This window comes from Vidua macroura, chromosome 1, assembly GCF_024509145.1.
Source record: "Vidua macroura isolate BioBank_ID:100142 chromosome 1, ASM2450914v1, whole genome shotgun sequence".
Classification (NCBI taxonomy): domain Eukaryota; kingdom Metazoa; phylum Chordata; class Aves; order Passeriformes; family Viduidae; genus Vidua; species Vidua macroura.
Genome location: NC_071571.1, coordinates 19,886,204 through 19,905,459, shown reverse-complemented (window position 1 = coordinate 19,905,459; position 19,256 = coordinate 19,886,204). Strand labels below are relative to the sequence as shown.

The window sequence follows — 19,256 nt, the reverse complement described above, 5'->3', positions numbered from 1 at the left end:
TTTATTATCCTAAGACATAATTACTCTTAGAACTTCAAAGATTAAAAACTGTCTCCCTGTTCTTTTGAGAGTTTTAAAGTTCTTCTAAAAGTTTCAATGCCTTCTGATATTTACATATTTCAACTGAATTTTCTCATGCATGTTCATGTAAATAATGATTGTTTTGCATTCTTCTTTGTGGGTGGAGAGAATTGATAGACTGTTAGTTTAACCAGTGTGGTTGTAGAGATGGCAGTTTCACCCTCCAATCCATTGTCATTTTAGTTATTGTATATATAGTGGAGTCAGAAAATAAAGTTTACTTTTCTGGGTTATATTTCTTTCCTTTTACATCTAGCCTGCTTCTGTGAGTTATTTCGTGTCGCAGTGTGACATAAAACTAAAACTCTTTCTAAAGTTGAAAAATTTTAATCCATGGAGATTGTCAGACCTCAACTAGACAGGGTCCTGAGCAATCTGCTGTAGCTTTGAATATGGTACTCCTGAGGAGGAGGTTGGACTAGATGTCCTTTCCTCCACATGTCCTCCCACCAGTCTGCTTTTTTTCTTTGATTCTACTGAGAGGATGCAAGCTATGTAAAAATCTTCAGGACACAAAGGAGGAATCCCAGTGTTTTTACTTCATAAGTCAAAACTCACTCTTAGAAATTTTCATCTTGTCCAGCAGTTGCCCATGATTTAGTTCCTGTTAGTGAAGCATGCCCAGCATAATTCTGAAATTTTAGACCTTTAATCTTTAATTTACTGTGATTGTTTTGCCTTCATCCGGATTCCATGTAAATATGGGGATAATATCTATAAAGTGAGGTATGAAAGAGATACATATTAGATTGTTGCTCAAATATAGTCAATTTATCATATGTATCATATTGTGGTTTACCCCATATATTTAAGAAAGTTGTGTTGTTTCCCTTAATTCCTTCTAAAATGGAATAATTCATATTGTGTGCTGTAATTCTGTTATTCATTACAGACATCCTGGCAAGAACATGGGTGGCCTTCAGACATGCTTAAGTGAAATCATAAGGTTCCCTGTACAAGGGAACAGGGAATTATTAGTACCATATGTGAAATTCTGATTTTGCTGATGGACATTTCACTTGAACTTGACATAGGGAAAATGCTTTTTTCTTTTAAATAACCACCACATACACCTATTTCCTGACAAATTAAGCTGCTTTGCCATCTAGGAGGTTTCCTTTGCATGCATGAATGTTATCTCTCCCCTCTCCTGCCAGGAATATAGATTTGTAAGGAAAAATTAATAATTCAGCTCAGACATGTCTTTTTAGTACTAAATAATGTTCTCATCACTTTGGATCCAGAGGTCCAGTGGAATTAGCAGGCAAGCACATCTGGGAAATGGTCTGGATGGGACTGTCCTGGTATGCTGAGGGAGAAAACATAATTAAGCTGATACCATTTCCTATAGCTGTTTTTGCCTTGTCACCACAGGAATAAAATTTGAGATATTCCTATAATCAAATGCCTTCCAGTAAAATGCATACATTTAAAAAAAATCCAAACACTGCAAATTTTGCTGTTTTGTTTAGGGTTATTTTAAATAAACCTGGACATCTGTGTCTGTAAGTGTGGTGGGAGAGATTAGTCCTGCCAGTTACACAACATGTTTTGTGGATCAGCTTGACTTGTAACAATTGAAAGTGTTGTCCTTGCACTTCTCTGATAGATTTTATGATGTGAATGCAATGGTATTCAACTTAAATAAGGTCTGTTTTAGCATAATCAAGAGAGGAAACAAGAAGGAACTTCTAGGGAAATCATAGGCTATGATGATTTTGAAAATGACCAGGAATAAAAAATACTGACACCTTTTCAAATCATGAAAAGATCCAGGTTTGCAGACAACTGACAAAACATGAGAGGTCATAAAAGAGCACACTTGTGTTACTGTGCCAGCTTTAGCAACAACAATTTCCTTTTCTTCTGCATGACAAAGGAAACAATAAGCCGCGATTCTTTTTTTAAGCACTGTAAAGTTAAAAACTTTGAACAGGAAGGGAGATGCTAACTGTATGAATTATTGCTGATCATAAATGGAATAACTCTTACAGAAGGAATAATGGAAGGAGAGCAGTGCAAATCAAAAATGACATTCTGGTTTACTTAAATAAAAATATTCAATATTTTGTAATAAGTGTTTTAGTCTAATTGAAATCAGTTAAGAATAAATGTAAAATTTAAAAAAATGGAATAAATAAGATACAAAATGCCTTTCTTTTTCTCCAAAATGGAGTTTAGCTGGCATAATATTGAGAGGCAGGAGGATTTCTTGAAGTGTGAAAATCCTGTCTTGAATTTAGTGGCGACTTCTGACTTTTACCTGAACAGGGAATCTAGCATTGTGTCTGGAGAATCTTTGAGGTGTTTGGAATACAAATGTATTTGAATTGTGGTATAGCAGTGCATATACAGTCGACTGAATGGGCCATAGATGTGACCTAGGAGAGGTGATAGATCTTGGGTTTCTTTAGCATTTTTAAGTTTTTTTCCATCCATGCACACTTTGGGCACTGACTTTATGTAAATCAGGGTGAACACAGAGCGCCTGTTGAATGCTTGTAAGCAAGAAAAAAACAGTTGTGGAATTCTCTTTCTACCTGTGTGCTTCAATTCAGAAGCCTAGAACTGCTGGATAAACCCAAAAAACATTGAGGTAATTGTTTTGGTTTTTGGTATTTTTATACAGTATTTTTCATCCTAGAAGAGATACCTTTCTGCTTTTGTGATCTCTGCTGCTAAACTGGAGAGAGGCAAGAACTAGGAACAGTTCAGAAAATGCTTATTGGCCTACCATCCATCTCTTACATGCCTGAAATACTCTCTCATATTTCTCTCATATTACCCTGATATTTCTCCTCTTGAAGCTTTGTCCATCTTTGCTGCTTTGTCATGGTGCTCATCCTTTGGATAATCTGAATGATGCCCATCATCCACCTACCTACTGCTATTTGGCTGCTCCTGGTTCACTCTATCTTTAGGACTCTCATCCAAATATGAGTTGCTTTCCTAATTAGCACAGTATAGCAGCCATTTCAGAGCCAGCTTTGTCATATTCCTGTCACTCAGTGGGAATCCAGCAGTGACAGCAGCAGAGGTACAGCTGATACATTTGTGTGGTAATTCCTCAAGCAGAAACTGGTTGAACCTTGTAAACTGGAAGAAAGAGAACATTTGAGTGAACGTAACCGTATGAGTTTAAGGAGAAAATTAATTTCATTTCCAAACCATGGATCAGAGAGGAAAAAACAGGCTCTAGCCAGTGCAGTTCCTGAAAAAAACAAATTGTTGGGGATGACATAGGCTTGTTTGTATTTCTTTGATGAAAGTTAGCATAACATACTTCGAGACCTTAAGACTTGCAGAACTGGAGTTTCTGTTCTTTTGTCTTTCATCCCTGCAGGTGCTGGAGACTCATTTGTAACCAGAAACTTGCACGGGTTGTGTTGGAGGAAATCTCTTTATCTGAGGGATTTTAAAAAGTTGATTGAACCTGGTAGTACATTAATAATGCCGCTTTACAACAAAGTGAGTCGCTTTACTGCTTGTCTTAAAATTTTTGAATAAGTTGACTGTTGCACAGCAAATCTAAAAAAGAAGGTTTGCCAAAGGTGTATGTTGTCTCTTTTTGAGAAGAATCCTACTGTATTTCTTGTTGCAGATTCTTTTGAAACCCCAAACTGATGATTACTTTATGAAAAGTAGTACAGGCACTCTATCCAAGGAGATGATCACAGCATTCATTAGAATATAGCTGCTTGACTGTGACCAGTTTTGGTGCCCCAACAGAAAGATGTGGATAAATCAGAGAGAATGATTCAGTGGAGGCATGCCAGGATGGTTGCAGCTGGATCACTTGACTTGCAGATACAGCCTGAGGGAATGGGGCTTGCACAGCCTGGAGTGGAGATCCCTCAGCATCCAAAAGGAGGTTATCAATAGCAAGGAGCTAGGCTCCTCAGGTGTGTGTGGCAGGGCAATCAAACATGTATTTTCTGCCAGTATTCAGTATTGCAACAACAGATAAAAGAACAACCAGTGGTATATCCTCCCGAAGAGGAAATGGCTCAGTGAGGGATATGATGTAATGTGCTCTCCTCAGGCAAAGTCTGTTCTGAAGCGGAATGTTCCTGATGTTTCTCCTATGGCTGAAAACCAGAAAATGCTTGGTGTTCTAGGTTGCAATAATTTTAGAAACCTGAGTTCAGTTGTTATCCTGGAAAGTATCTGTTGTATTTTTCCAACCTTCGAATGTCCCAGAATACAAAAAATATTCCAACACTGAATTATGAAAGTTCACCACACCCTTTGATGCTTTTCTGATTTCCTTGATTTTTTTCTTTTGGAATTCATTTATATTTTATTTCCTTTCAGGTTAGCATCTAACCTAATCAGGTTAGCACCATCTTCATCAGCAAGCACATTTCTGTTTCCATGTTGTCTAAAACATACTCTGCCCTTTTAACCATCCCATCTTCATTTAAGCAATCTTATTTCTAGCGTTAGCATAAATCCATAGTACAAGATCTGTTTTATCTATGAGAAAATACATTTAGGTTTATTCAATATTGTATATTTTGTACTATATGATGGTTTCCTAGAACCTTTTATTATTTTTTGTTGTAAACAAGTATTGTGTATACTCTTCACATTCTTGCATTGCCTTGCAGATGAAAAATGGGGACAATAACATACAGAGCCTTCAGTCTTATTTCTTAATAAAGAGATGGGGATAGTGCTCTAAAAATGAGCAGACTCAGAATCACAAACTGTCTCACTCTTCTACTTTCAAAGGACAGTTGGTGGAGCTGTGCAAGCAGTGATAGCTGTGTAGATGGAGATGGGAGAATCAGGCATGTAGTGCTTCCTTTAGCTTGATACCCTCATCCACTCTGTGTGGAGGCACTAGGTCAGGTGGATTTTAGAGACAAATCTAAATGAGCCAATGGATGTGAACAGTTGGCACCATGCAATCTATATGTTAACTGCTGTATTTTTGGTTTAGAACAAAAATTATGAAAATATATGCCAAAGAAAGGGAATTTTTCAAGATTATTTTGATAGGTGATAAACAAGAGGTACAAAAGGCCTTTCCAGAGATATTTTCATTCATGTAGAGTATTGCAGACTGTTGTATTCTTGAAATCAGATGAGAGTAATTGTAATGTGTAAATAGTGAAAAAGGAGCCTCATCCTGTTGGTAAAATCGCAAGTAGTTTGCTTTGTTTTATGCTAGACCTGGTGGAAAGGTAATGGGTAAAAAGAAACAGGCCTGGTATTTTTCAATGAGTCTATGAGGATGAAGACCAAAGCAAAGCACTAACATCTGAAACCACAAGGACTCATGTGGTTTTGACACACTTAGAAACGGGGCTTACATACAACTTATTGATGAGGATATATTTTTTGTCATGTTTATATCCTGAAATAAATGATGCCAGGCAATGCAAAACTGCTTACTTGGTGTTTCTGGCAGTATCAAAGAGAGGAAGGCTGCAGGTGCTTAAAGAGTCATTTTGTCTGTAAGAGATACAGATGAGTCACAGATGAACCTCTGTTTAAGGGCCTGAGGTTTCAATGAGCCTGGGTGAGGGAAATTTAATTAATTGCTTAGTCTTCATATGCATAATTTAACAAAGGTGTTGGTAAGAAAACCTCTTCTGATCTAAGTGGTGAGCAAATGGCAGTGTTCTATGTCATGACAGTCATCAAATGTTGTTAACAAGAGACCATGACTAGAAAATCAAAATTTCAGTAGCAGATGGTCTGGAAAATAAACTTATCAGTAGACAACTAGTGTATGACAGTGGTTTCTTCAGAGTGTCTGATTGTCAGACTAACTAATTAAGAGATGGCAAAAAAGACAGTTATTTAAACAGACAAAAAACTGTATTTATGGTATGAAAATTAAGACTAGCAAGCAAAAATATATATAAAAGCAGTTGTTATCTTTGAAAGCTGACAAAGTTTGAGTGCTGGAACTTGAAGTTGTCAATGGCACAGCTAAGGATTCCCTAGATAAGGATTAAGGGACAAACAAAGCAGATATCATTGTGAGAGTCTTCTATAGGGCACTCAGCTAGGATGATGACACTGATGAATTATTCTTTAAAGAATTAAGATATAATTCTAAATCATCCATCCTTGTCCTTATGGGGGACTTCAACTTGCCAAGTGTTAACTGGGATCACTACAAAGCTAGCAAAAAGGGGTCCAGGAGATTCCTAAAACATCTGGATGATAATTTCATGCTACAGGTACTAAGGGAGCTGGCTGGGAAAGATGCCCTCCTTGATTTGATGCTTGCTAACGAGAGGATCTCATGAAATGGTAGTTGGTGGCCTTTTTGGTGACAGAGAGCATGAAGCAGTTGAGTTTAAAATCTCTGTCAACAGGTGGAAAACTGCCAGCAAAACTTCAACCCTAGATATGCTGGATATGAGGGGACCAGACTTCAGGCTGCTCAGGGAACTGGTGAATAAGGTTCCCAGGAAAACACTGCTGAAGATAAGTTTGAGTCCATCAGTGCTAGTTGCTCTTTTGGCACCACCTCCTAATGGCACAGGAGCAGGCAATTTCAAAATGTCAGAGGTCCAGCAGGCAAGGCATTCCTCACAAACAGGTGTCACACTACGATACGAAATAACTCACGCACGCATGCTAAATGCAAAAGAGGGAAAAGAGAGCACAAGGAGGGAACTTTATTCCAAACCTCACAATATATAGAATTACAAAAGTGGCAGTGGATTGGAGGATGAAATTGCCACCTGTCCAACCATGCTGGTGAAACCAACAGTCCGTCAATTCTCTCCTCCCACAAAGAGGAATGCAAAACAATCATTATTTACATGAACAGTGTGAGAAACGCCAGTAGAAATATGTGAACATCAGAAGGCATAGAAAAATTCTAGAAGAACTTTAAAACTTTTAAAAGAACAGGGTGACAAACAGGGACATAGGAAAAGCAGAGATGGTTAATGCTTTCTTTACTTCAGCATTGATGATGGGCTTTGGGGGTCCCAGAGCCCTGAGCATGGATGGACTATGGCTGTGAGAATGATAACTCACAGTCAGCTCCAAATTTGTGCAGGATTTGTGCCTGTCAGTCTGTGGTGCTTGATGAGATTCATCCAAGAGTCCTCAAAGAGCTGGCTGATGTCATTGCAAGACCTCTCTGAATGATTTTTGAACAGTCTTGGTGATCTGGAGAAGTCTCAGTTGACTGGAAGCTGGAAAATGTCCCAGTTTTCAAGAAGGTCAAGAGGGATGACCCTGAAAATTACAGGCTTCTCAGTCTCACTTCAGTGACTGGTAAAATTATGGTGAATATTGTTCTGGGAGTTACTGACAACCACCTAAAAGACAATGCATTGTTGGTCACAGCTAGACCACTTCTTGAGGGGAAGGTCCTGCTTGACAGACTTATTTTCCTTTTATGACAATACAATCCACACAGTTGATCAAGGGGAGCCAGTTGATGGAATCTTTTTGGATTTCAGTAAAGCTTTCAATGCTGTCTCTCACAGTGAGAGTCCTTCTGCACAAGATGTCCAGCTCACAGCTGGATAAACACATCATGTGATGGGTGAGCAGCTGGCTCATGGGTGGGGTACAAAGGGTTACAGTGAATGGAGTGACACCAGACTGGGGATCTGATGGAGCTCTGGAATCTAATGGGATTCTGGGGTTTTACAGGGCTCCATCTTAGAACCAGTTCTCTTCAGCATATTCATAAATGACTTGGATGACTTGGACACAGGGCATACTGATATACTGAATAAATTTGGTGATGACACTAAACTGGGATGAGCTGTTGGCTCCCTTGAAGGCAGAGATGCCCTGCAGAGAGATGTTGATAAATTAGAGGGCTGGGCAATCACCAACCGTTGAAGCTCAACAAGGGAAGGTGCCAAATTCTGCACCTGGGATGGGGCAACCCTGGCTGTACAGACAGACTGGGGAATGAGAGGCTGGAGACCTGCGTCATGGAAAGGGACCTGGGGTCCTGGTCCATGGCAAGTTGAACATGAGCCAGCAGTGCCCTGGCAGCCAGGAGGGCCAGCCCTGTCCTGGAGGGCATCAGGCACAGCATGGCCAGCCAGGCAAGGGAGGGGATTGTCCTGCTCTGCATTGGGGTGGCTTCACCTCGAGTGCTGGGGGCAGTTCTGGGTGCTACAATATAAAAAAGACATTAAACTGTTAAGAGAGCTTAGGAGGGCAACAAAGATAGTGAAGGGTCTGGAGGGGAGCTGTGTGAGGAGGAGCTGAAGTCTCTTGGTCTGTTGAGCTGGGAGGACATTGAGGGGAGACCTCATTACAATTACAATTGCAATTTCCTTGTGGGAGGAAGCAGAGGGGCAGACACTGATCTTTTCTCTGTCTTGCCTAATGACAGGACCCAAGGGAATAACCTGAAGCTGAATCAGGGGAAGTTTAGACTGGACAGCAGGAAAAGCTTCTTCACCCAGAGGGTGGCTGGGCACTGGAACGGCTCCTCAGGGAAGTGGTCACAGCACAAAGCCTGACAGAGTTCAAGAAGAGTTTGGAAAATGCTCACAAACAAATGGTGTGGTTCATGGAGATGGTCCCTTGCAGGACCAGGAGCTGAACTTGATGCTCCTTGTGGGTCTCTTTCCCAGCATGTTTTATGGTTCTGTGAAATAGTAAAATATGTAAGAGTTTGCATAAGCAAACGTAAGCATATGCTTAGCATCACAGTTTTTAATAAGGTAAAAAATGAACAAGAAAGCAAGCCCCCAAACCTTCAAGTTTTTATCTGGAGTAGACTAAAAATGTTAGATTTGAAAACTAGGTAGGGCCTGTATGTATGGAGATCAAAAATAAAATTCAAGGAAAATAGTCTTTTTTTTTTCCTTCAGAATTCTCCACTGGTAACAGAATTTCATGTTGAATTTTCAAGGAAGCTATTTTTAAGTATGCAGAAAATCTTAATGACTTGAACCAAAATCCCAGATAAAAATATACTGACGATCTGGAACACAGAATCTAAATTGGCACTTTTAACTGAGCTGAGACAAATTGGGATGATGGTTGCCATGCTTTCCTGCAAATTCTTTCCTTTTCTAGCTTTCTGGTTTTTTGTTGATATCCCAGATGTGTTTTCCATTTTTCCTCTTTTTTTACTGTCCACTTTTAATTTAATGGCTGACCCAATCTTTGTCTTTCTGTCTGTGCTCTTATATCAACACATAGCATTTTATATTCTAAATGATTTTCTTTCTGAGTTGTCTTCCTGCAATTTAAAATCCTTTCTTTGTGATATTTGCTGCTTGTTAATAAATACAGTCAAAAGTTATATTTCCATTTTTCCTTAAAACCATTAATTTTTAAGCCCTTTCTGTCCCAGTAAACAGCACCACAGGTCAGCTTGTTGTTACTGTTAAGTCTGATTTACCTTCACCTAAGGTCCTAAACATATAATCAAGTTACCAAAGTTTTCAAAAGTTCCCATGAGTAAATCAGTCTGTGTTAATATCCATGTGTGTGCTGACAGTCTGAGACAAAAGTGAGATGATTTAGGTTCATGCTGTTTGCAATAACTTCCTTGGGTATTTTTCTTCCTTTGAAACCTGTCTCCAAGTCATTCCACTGGCACTATCTTATTTCTGTCACCGCTCTGACTTTTCTTTATAGCTCAAAATCATTACTACTTTAGCGCCATTCGCTAGAGCAAATTAATTGTCTCAAAACATCAAATTTCATTTATTTTCCTTTAACTTGGTGGATGTTCTTGTTTCATTTTTTTAAAGTTCTCAATGATGTGATTATATTATTGATAAAGCTTTTTTTTTAATTAATTTGGAGACCACCTTCTATATCTGTCATTGCCCTCTTCCTCAAAATCCCTTTCTCTTATTTCATAAATGTGAGAATCTCTGTCAGAATACACAGAGCTACCAGATTATCCTCCTTCAGAGGCTTTCACAGAACTAATCTCTGCCATAATACATATAGGAAACTTACTTAAAGAACAACCCACTGTGGTTATGCAAGGGATGAGTCATAATGCTGGTGTCGAGTATTTAAAAATGCTTTATTTTCTATTGCATTGCTACTTTGATCCCTTTGTTACTCCTTTGTTGTTTTTTCTGCTCATATTCTCTCAGCCTTTAAACTGCAAGCTCGTTTAGGCAGTGTTTGTCATTCACTTTGTGACTGCGCTCTGCCAAGCACAATATGGTCTCAAGGAGTCTTAGATGTTTTTTGGAAAAAAACAGGTAAACTAACACACCAGAGCATCCCACAGATTTGGGAAAAGTTTAGCTCTGACTATGAGGGTTCTATTTGTTTGCAACTAGGTTGAGCTCGGCAGCTGCCTTTTTGCATATTTTTGAAGATTTTCTGGAGTCTCCATGAAAAGACCATAATTCCTCTAAAAATACCTACCCATTCCACTTTTTCTAAGTGAAACAACATAGAAGCAAACATTTAGGCTAGTATCATGAAATGTGAGTGCAAATGTGTGGGTTTGCTTGGTGTGGGGGTTATTTTGGTTTTGTTGTTTTGATTTTTCCTGATAAAGTACGTGGTACAGCTTTTTACCTGGTTCCTGAATGCCAAAATCTAGTCTTCTGCAAACCTAAGAGCTGTTTTAAAAAACTCTGCTTTCAGGCAGCTGTTGATTGGATTGGTGCCTTGCAAACATGTCAGTGGAGAACTGGATGCTACCATCAAGCTTGCCAAAGTCATGTTAAGGGTAAAGAAAAGACTGGTTTCCTTTATAATCTCCTTTTTAATCACATTGCCACCCTAAAGCTCCCAGCTGTTCTGAAATTTCAGTCCTGTGATTTGAACATCTCCCATGTCTGTAGATGCCATAGCAATGCCACATTAGCTCTAGAGAACAACAAAAACATTCTAATCAACATTTGGTTTGGTTTTTAAATGCAAACATTGAGTATTTCAATGCCTGTGGTAGGAGCTGGTAGCCCTCCTTGGATCGTAATTGTCCATTTGCATGTAAATTTTGTGGCACTGCACTTCAGGGTGCATGCCAAGAAGCAGGGAGGACATCAGGACTAGACTTTGCCAGGGTGTGAAGCATCCATGACCCATACACAAGAAATTAAACATTTCTGTTTGATAGTGCCTTAAAGAAAACAAGGACCCTCTTTTTTCCATTGCTAAAAGATATTTCTACAGTTTGTCATACACTTCAAATATATCTTGCAAAAAATTAATTAAATTAAATTTTGTCTTTCTATAAATTGTACACTCAAATAATTAACATCCATATAATATTATATACCATTATCAGAGCAGTGTTTTTTGTTTTCTTCAACATAATTCAAATCAATGATATTGTTTAGACATCTGGAGAAAACTTCATAGATAAGAAATTTTCATGTTCACCACCTGTGGTCCTTCTGCCAAACTGAGGTCCCTTCTACTCATGGTGCCTTTGTGGGAGAGCTTCTGACTTCTGACTCTATATTTTTCAGGTTGATCAGTTCAGGGTGAAGCAACAATCTGTATTTCCTGGCATATTATGATGTACCAATGTCAGCAGTTTCACTTCATACTAAACTTTGGCATTTCACATTTTGCCTTTGTTCTGAATCAATTTTAAAATATTTTAAGATAAATTAACATTTTATGGAAATAACTCTTTTTCTTTACTGTAGTTCATAGTAAACAAGAAGGAGTTGCACATCACAAGGACATAATACACTATCTCGAATCATGTCCTAGAGGGATGTGTGATGCCATTCTTACTGCTGCCACAGGATAAGAACATAAGCAGTTAACAATATCTTTTTATAAATTCTGAATATTGAAGTGAATTGTTCCTCTTACTGGCACATTGAGGCCTGAGCTTTCCATATTCAAAGTATAAATCAAATGAAGACAAAGTAATTTCTCCTTTTGGATTTAAAAGTCTCGTTAGCATCAAGTGAATGAAAAGATGAAAAAATATCTAAGAGAAGACCCCACTGCTATAAATTAAGGGTTTTATATATGTGTGCAGTCACATATATTTCCTTATTCCTAGTAAAATCTCAATGCATGTTTGCTTACTGCTTCCTGCCTTCATTTAATAAATGATAATGTGAAAAGTCTTTACTTGAAGGAACTTGCTTGATCTTTCTAAGAAGTTAATTACTTCATAATTTTCAGTAATCTGGAAAATGATCTGCTCTAATGTGTAATGATACCTAATTCCTAACTGGATTATCCTGTTGAAGTTAGTCATGGTGCTCAGATTGTTTTTATTCTTCAAGGGAAAAGCATAATATAAAGGCCACAACTGAATTGGTGAGAGTAGTGATGGCTGTATTAACCCAGTGAGAATTTATCAGTCAAAATCTGTACTTAAGCTCCAACTGTGCTGCTGAAAGTTAAGCATGGATACAGAAAACTAACAAGAAAAATAAGAGATCTAGAGGCACTACCGAATTTACCTAAATAATTTCTACTTGCAAGTAAACAGAAATAATATAAAAAACCCTTTTACTTGAAGAACCCAGTCTCCTAAAGATGACACACTTCTGCAATACTAAAAACATCAGGCATTTATGGTCTTGAAGGAAAAGGAACTCAAATATAATCACATGTGACCACTAGCAGTGTGAAAAGTATGAGTTTGCACTATAAGAAGAGCTCATAGAATCTAGCCTAAGATAATAAGTGGTAAAATAATTGGGAAATATTTTTCAAGCATGTTACTAAAGCAGAATTTAGTTTTCAAACAAACAGGGCCTGTAAACCTGCAAAGTAAGGAATAAAATAAAAATAATAATAAATAGATGGAGTAATTACTAACATGAATTATCTCACTGTTATTAGACAGTTTCCCATGAAAGATGAATTGGGGGCTGAAGTAACATATCTTGTATACAGATATTACTGCAGCTCTTCCATATTGCAAAGGAAGGAGTTGGAGACATGAAGAATTTCACAAAGACTGAATTTCAGAAGCTCTTGGGAAAAGATTTTTGCTGTTCTCCAGAGGAACACAAAAAAACTTCAGTAACCCAGGGAGGAAATATAGTTTCCTTAGATGTCATGAATGAAAAATGCACATCCACCTGTCATGATTTTTTTTTTTAACTAGTCAAGGTATTTCTATTATAGTTCCATCATAGTTTTTGTATAGGTTTAATTTTTTTTCATCTTAATTTGATTGTATGCATTCTTAGCTCATATAAAAATACTCAGAAGTTTACACAGTTAATTAAATGTAATTGTATGCTCCTCCTTTTCCTGTATTATCCCGCTGTGAGTTTTTTCCCATGTTCATAAAGCAAAAAAGCTTCCAGCTTTCCCTTTCCACAGAAAACTTACATGACCATGTCTGTACCACAGGGAAAATAAATGTAATACTGTGGTTCATTAATGCAATTTGTCAATATAATTAAAATAAACAGAATCACTCTGATTTTTTGGATGGGTGTTGGGACTGTGGCCAACACAAAACATGACAAGCACTGTAAATCATCTCTGTGGCTGGGAAGATGAAATTCAAATTTTAGCAATTTTAGCCTGACCCAGAAGGCATTTTGCCCCCTTTGGGGAGATGGGAACTATGTTACTGTGCTTCATGATTTTTTTTATAGGGTGAGGGCTGGTTAGGTAGCATCCCTTGTGCACAGCAGAATGAAGGGCAGTAAAGGTGCTGACAATATTTGACACTGACCAAGCTATGCTGCTTGGTCAGTGTCAAATATTGTGTGCTCACCATAGTGAAGTGCTGTAGGAAGCAAACACCCACACTGTCGTATGATCTCCTGTCAGGCATAATGGCTGCTCTGTTTGTTTTCCTCTTACTTACACGTGTTGTTTCCGGGTTGGTTTATGGCACCATTCCTCATGGCAGCAGAATGGCACCAGGGAGCTGCAGTGCTGGTGGGGAAGGGTTTGGGTGTGCCCTTTCCAAGGAGGACTGAGTGTTGAGGGACCACAGAGTGTCCTGGGGGCTGGGACTCTGGGGGGAGCACATCACAGTCTCACCTTTCATTAGTGCTGTGATACCATTAGTGGTTTTGTCCACAGGCCACTGGTGTGTCAGCTATAACTGTATTTAAACACTGCACTAAACTTCTGTCTGCTTGTCGATGCTCATCTTTTCACACTATTTCTATTGGCAGCTGTGGCAAAGGGGGATTTTAAAGAACAGCAACATTTGACAGGCTTTGGAGACGTTACAGGGCCTCTGTATATTTTCTTAACAGACATGATATTTTTAAAAATGCAATAAACTTTGAGTGTATTTTATTTTGATTTCTGCTCCTATTGCTCTAGCTCAGGAGACATTTCACCATAACTTAGCGCATGTATCTGAACTCCTGAAAAGCAAAATATTCCTTGGAGAATAATTTTCTTTATTTCAGTTCAAAGGCAGCTTATTAAATTCTATGTCATAACTATTACAGGCTTCAGGAAAGAAAAAAGTAAAACATTTGTAAAGTTAAAAATAGCTTTATTTAGAACTGTGAGTTTAGTGACAACTGTTGTTTGCTCTAATAATGGTGAAATGTAGGCTGCTGCATCTCTTGTGATGGGCAATTTCATTGTTATACAGACACAAATCATGGCAGGATTCGATCATTCCTGGGATATGCTGACCTACTGCAGCATGTCACTGTTCTCAGCTGTCTCTATTGGCTGTTTTTCTTGTGAATCTGAATTTGTATCAAAGGTGGGCACTGCAGTCAGCTACAGTGATCTTTTTCAACTAGATTGTTGCATGTCCATCAGTAAACTGTAAACACTCTAGGAAAACCTGCCTTAGCATGTAGCTCCCATGTCAGTATCTTACAGGGTAGAGAGTGATTCTGAAAAGCAGAACAGTGAAATTTAAGGTTTTGTTTGTCTTTTGTCATATTAGGATCTAATATTTGTGTGTTACATGGTATGTTGCAGTTATTCTTTGCTTCTTCCCTCTGCTAATGTCAGAAAAAATATACGCAGTAAGCAGAGGGTTAAATTCCCACTCAACAGGCGTATTTTTGGTTCTTGTAAGGGAAATGTGAGTGGAGCTCAGCGCTTTGCAGCGGAGGGCAGCACTCCATGGCAGAAGCAAGGGAAACATCCAAGGGAAACGTGGCTGGCAGCAGACATCCATGACGGGAACAAAACACTGTACCAGCTCTTCCAGTTTCACAGGGACTTCGCGTTTTCCAGCTGTTTACCCTTGAGATGTAAAATGGCAATTTGGCATAGGCTAACAGCCCGGTGTGATGTGAGCATCTGCGTAAAAGGCTGCACATATGGAGCATGCCCAGTGGTATGAACAGCCTGTTACCCCACCCCCAGCCAATCTAGGAGGAGATGAAATGAACTTTGCACTTGCAAATGTCACTGAATACATTTTGCACAGGATTTTAAAAGGTTCTTTTACAAGCACTATTTTTAACAGCCAAATCCGCCCCCCAAAACAGAAAGGAAAAAGCCCTAGGTATTTTTCTGTGATCGATCTCAGTTTATGATCAGCTGAAGCATCTCTCACAATATTTCTGAAGCTGGTTTTATTTTATTTTTTTACCACTGAAGTTGAGATTTTTGGAGGTGGTGTGGATTTTCGGGAGTTTTTTTGAATTTTTTTTTTTTCCTTTTTTCCTACTGGCATGAGAAAATTTGAGAATTTAATTCCAGTAGAATACTTGGAAACAGTGAGGCTGGAAGCTTGAAAGGCAGAGGGAAGAGAAGGAAGGCTCTCACAGCAGAGCATGGATAGGAAAGGAGCTGTGATTCTGCAGTGCTCAGTGTGCACATGTTTTATGAGATCAGTGCCGGGCGCTGCAGCTGCGGACAGTAACTGAGCTGTCTGGCTAATGAAGGCCACCTGGATCAGGCTTCTGAAAAGAGCCAAAGGAGGACGTCTGAAGAATTCTGATATCTGTGTAAGCCCTGCATTTTCCTTATCACCTTATGTTGTATATATTGCAAAGAGGGAGAGAAAAAAGGCGGTAAGGAGAGGACAGTTGTTTTCATTCTGATTGAATTACCAGAACTCTATTTTGTATGCAGGGAGATGCAGAGGGAAAGCAGAGCTGTCATTATTTATAGAGCTGTTCTGGCATTGTGGCTGCTTCCATTGTGGTGATACAGGGACATGTGTTGAGTCCAGACGGATTTTATTAGTTGGAAGTTGATTTGTGGTCATTTGCATGTCTTGCTGAGGGGCAGAGATGGATATGAGCCATTTGCTGTTCTGATGGGGAAAGTGTGTCAGGTAAAGAGGCTGCCCTAAAATAAAAATGCATAGCAGAGATTAAATCTTTTAGCAGTGATGTTGTGTAATGGTAATTATTGATACTAAATTTGCATTTTGATTATAAAAAGTCTGTTTGCTTGCTATTTCTGTCACTGTTTAGAGTTCTAATTTTTATGGAGCCATCCTTGAAGCTGCTGTGTGTCCTTCAGCCCTGCACTGCACCAGTGCTGTAAGTCTCCAGAGAAACTGGCTCTGCTTGCTGAAAAGCACACAAATAAGAGTGCAGAGATAGAGCAGGAAGTAAAACACTGGAGAAGGCACCTGCACTTTTTGAAAGTTTCCAGAACAAAATGTTTACCTCGACATAATTTCTTCTAAGTAAATTAAGCTTTTGGACAATTAATCTCTTTTCAGGGATACAGAAGTAAGAGAAAAGGCTAGGTGTATAACCACTTCTACTTTTTTTTTTTTTTTTTTTTTTTTACCATCAAAGGAACTTGTGACATTATTTTTCTTTTTCTTTTGCAGGGTTCGGCGGACTCCTACACCAGCCGTCCATCTGATTCAGATGTATCTCTGGAAGAAGATAGGGAAGCAGTGCGGAGAGAGGCAGAGCGACAGGCCCAGGCACAGCTGGAAAAAGCAAAGGTAAGGTATTGTTTCATGTTACAAACTCATAAAATGATTGGCTTCAAAGCAGGGGTTGAAACTAGATGATTTTTAAGATCCATTCTAACCCAAACCATTCCATGATTCTTTGTCATCTCATCCATTAATGATAAACTGTTTTTAAAGTGTTAACATATAGATTAGATCTCTTATAAACCTTCCAGACAGCAGTTGAAAATATATGTTCCATGAAAAATCACTTAGAATCAGTTTTCTGTAGCAGGCACTTGATTGGCTTATGTATTTCAGAATATCCTTATTTAAATGTGCGCATTTCTTCTTTTATTAAGTATAAGCATTTGTTGCAGTGTATAGGGTCAATGCTAGGAGTTCTTATTGAAGATGTTTCTGAAAGTTTGCTCATGGATTGCCAGGGCACTTCATGCTTTTACAGTGTCAAAAATCAGCCCTCAATTGAACATCCTGTTCATCTCCCTTCAATGAAGGATCAGTCCCTACAAGTCATATGTAAACAGGGAGAATCTGTTACAAGTGTGTTTTTTTTCCTAAAGACTTCACTGACTTTCTTTACAGTTTGTGTGTTAAGTGACCCCATGAGTCATTTGCTGTAGGTCTTCTTCAGATTTCTCCTCTCTCCATACTCCTGGCAGATAGTGACAGTGTAGTAAGAAAACACTAAATGAGCTTTAGGTTTTTGCTGTGTGTTTATATATTTTCCATGAGATGTATTTAGTAGTGTGAAGGTTTTAGCAGTGAAACTGATGGGCTTGTTTCTCTTTCATCTGTGCTACATCTTTAAATAATACTGCACCTGTAAAAATTGTGCTCATTTTATTTATTACCATTCTTTTATCTTCATTCCAGTTTTTTTTTTTTTTTTGGTATGCTAGCTGTAAGATTTAAATGTATTAACTGTTTTCCAAAATCTGGTTCTTGTTCTAATACATTTAAATACACCATTGAGATCCCCTCTTAGATCTACCTGATCTACATTTTTCTCTCACTTTCTCTGAGTCCTCTCCTCCATTTTGCCTAGTTTTTAAAATTCTTTATCTCCTTTCCATCTCCTATTCCATTTAATTCTCCACTGCCAGCTTCACCTATGCCCATTTATGCCACCTGTTTTACAAGAGCTCTTCTGAAATCTGTGAGTCCAGATCACTGCACTCTGTAGCTGATTGTGTGGCGAGAACCAGCTCTGTAAATAATACAGTACTATAATGCACAAGCAGACATCTTCATCAGGCCAGAAAGCCTGAATAGGGAAGCCAAAAATGGTTTTTTTGAAAATGTAATTGTTATCTGTTATTTAATAAGAGCTCCTACAGCAGCTTTTTAATGAGCTGCTGGAATGTGCCAAGTATATGAGATGCTGAACATCTCTTTGAAGTTGGATCTTGCTGTTCTGGGATCAGTGTAGCAGAAACTCAACACTGAAGCAGTTCAAGAAGCAGCTCACTTCTTCCCTTCAGCCTTGTATCTCAGAGATTGCTGATTACAGTCAGGAGTTTCAGTTTTATCAGGGGTGGGTTTTGCTAGTTTGAGGTTTTTTTGCTCCTGGGAAAGATGATAAGGGCTGCCCTGAAATTCAGGTGAAGTTTTGAATTTTATCAGTAAACGCACAATCTTGAAAAGAAGAGTTGAAGTAATAGTATCTTGCAGACTAATCAGGGTAGCAGTGCAGTGCTTACTGCTGAACTGATGCCTCCCTTAGCAATGAGTAAATCTATGCGAGTGTTGCTATGGGAATTTGGATTACTGATGCTGGCTTGAATACATGGACAGCCCTTATGTAATATTCATGACCTCTAGCACAGCTGCCATTGTAGTTTGTAGAGAATCTGCTAGCAGACCTTGACTTCTAAAAGCTGTATTTCTATACATAAAACCAATGTTCCCACTCCAGCTGGCATGAGATATAGTCTCTAGGTCTGACACCGTCTGAAACTGTAAGACAACTTGTGAACAGTCAAAGTAGTAAAGGCACTGCCAAAACCAACCTGTTGTAACAATGGTTATTCCAGTGATAGAAAACACAAAAATAGTTATTTGAATACCTTTTCCTTTAAAATGGATTAAGGCTGGAATTAGATTAGCATTTTTATTTCTCTAGTTAAATGTTAAAAGGCATTCCAGGATGTAATGTATGGCAATAATTTTATGTAGAGGCTGTAACAGTGTAATATTTAGTCTAGTGTAATATTTAAATGAATACTATTAAATAAAATAATGTGTAAAATTGGTGCTTTTGATTGAAATAAGTGATTTAAAATGTGTTTAAATTAAACCTAACTCAGTAGATGTAAAATATGTGGTTTTTTGCCTTTATTGATGGTTCAGTCCTTCACCTCCCAGAAACACAGTAAAATTAATGAAGCAGTAGCTGCTGGTGGTGCCTCCTGGCTGCTGTCACCCCCCAGATGTGTTT

General features: G+C 38.4%; 1 protein-coding gene across 4 annotated transcripts in view; it reads left to right on the top strand.

Moving 5' to 3' along the window:
* Nucleotides 1-19,256, top strand: part of CACNB2 (calcium voltage-gated channel auxiliary subunit beta 2) — a 103,526-nt gene that overhangs the window by 9,126 nt on the left and 75,144 nt on the right. For 3 of the 4 annotated variants that reach the window (XM_053998011.1, XM_053997936.1, XM_053998187.1), the window contains exons 1-2: nt 15,794-15,884; nt 16,727-16,846. In XM_053998011.1, coding sequence (XP_053853986.1) covers nt 15,816-15,884; nt 16,727-16,846 — 189 coding nt within the window. In that variant the 5' untranslated portion in view covers nt 15,794-15,815. Of the gene's footprint in view, nt 1-15,793; nt 15,885-16,726; nt 16,847-19,256 lie in introns of those variants that run through there. The other variant, XM_053998100.1, reaches the window with a different exon arrangement.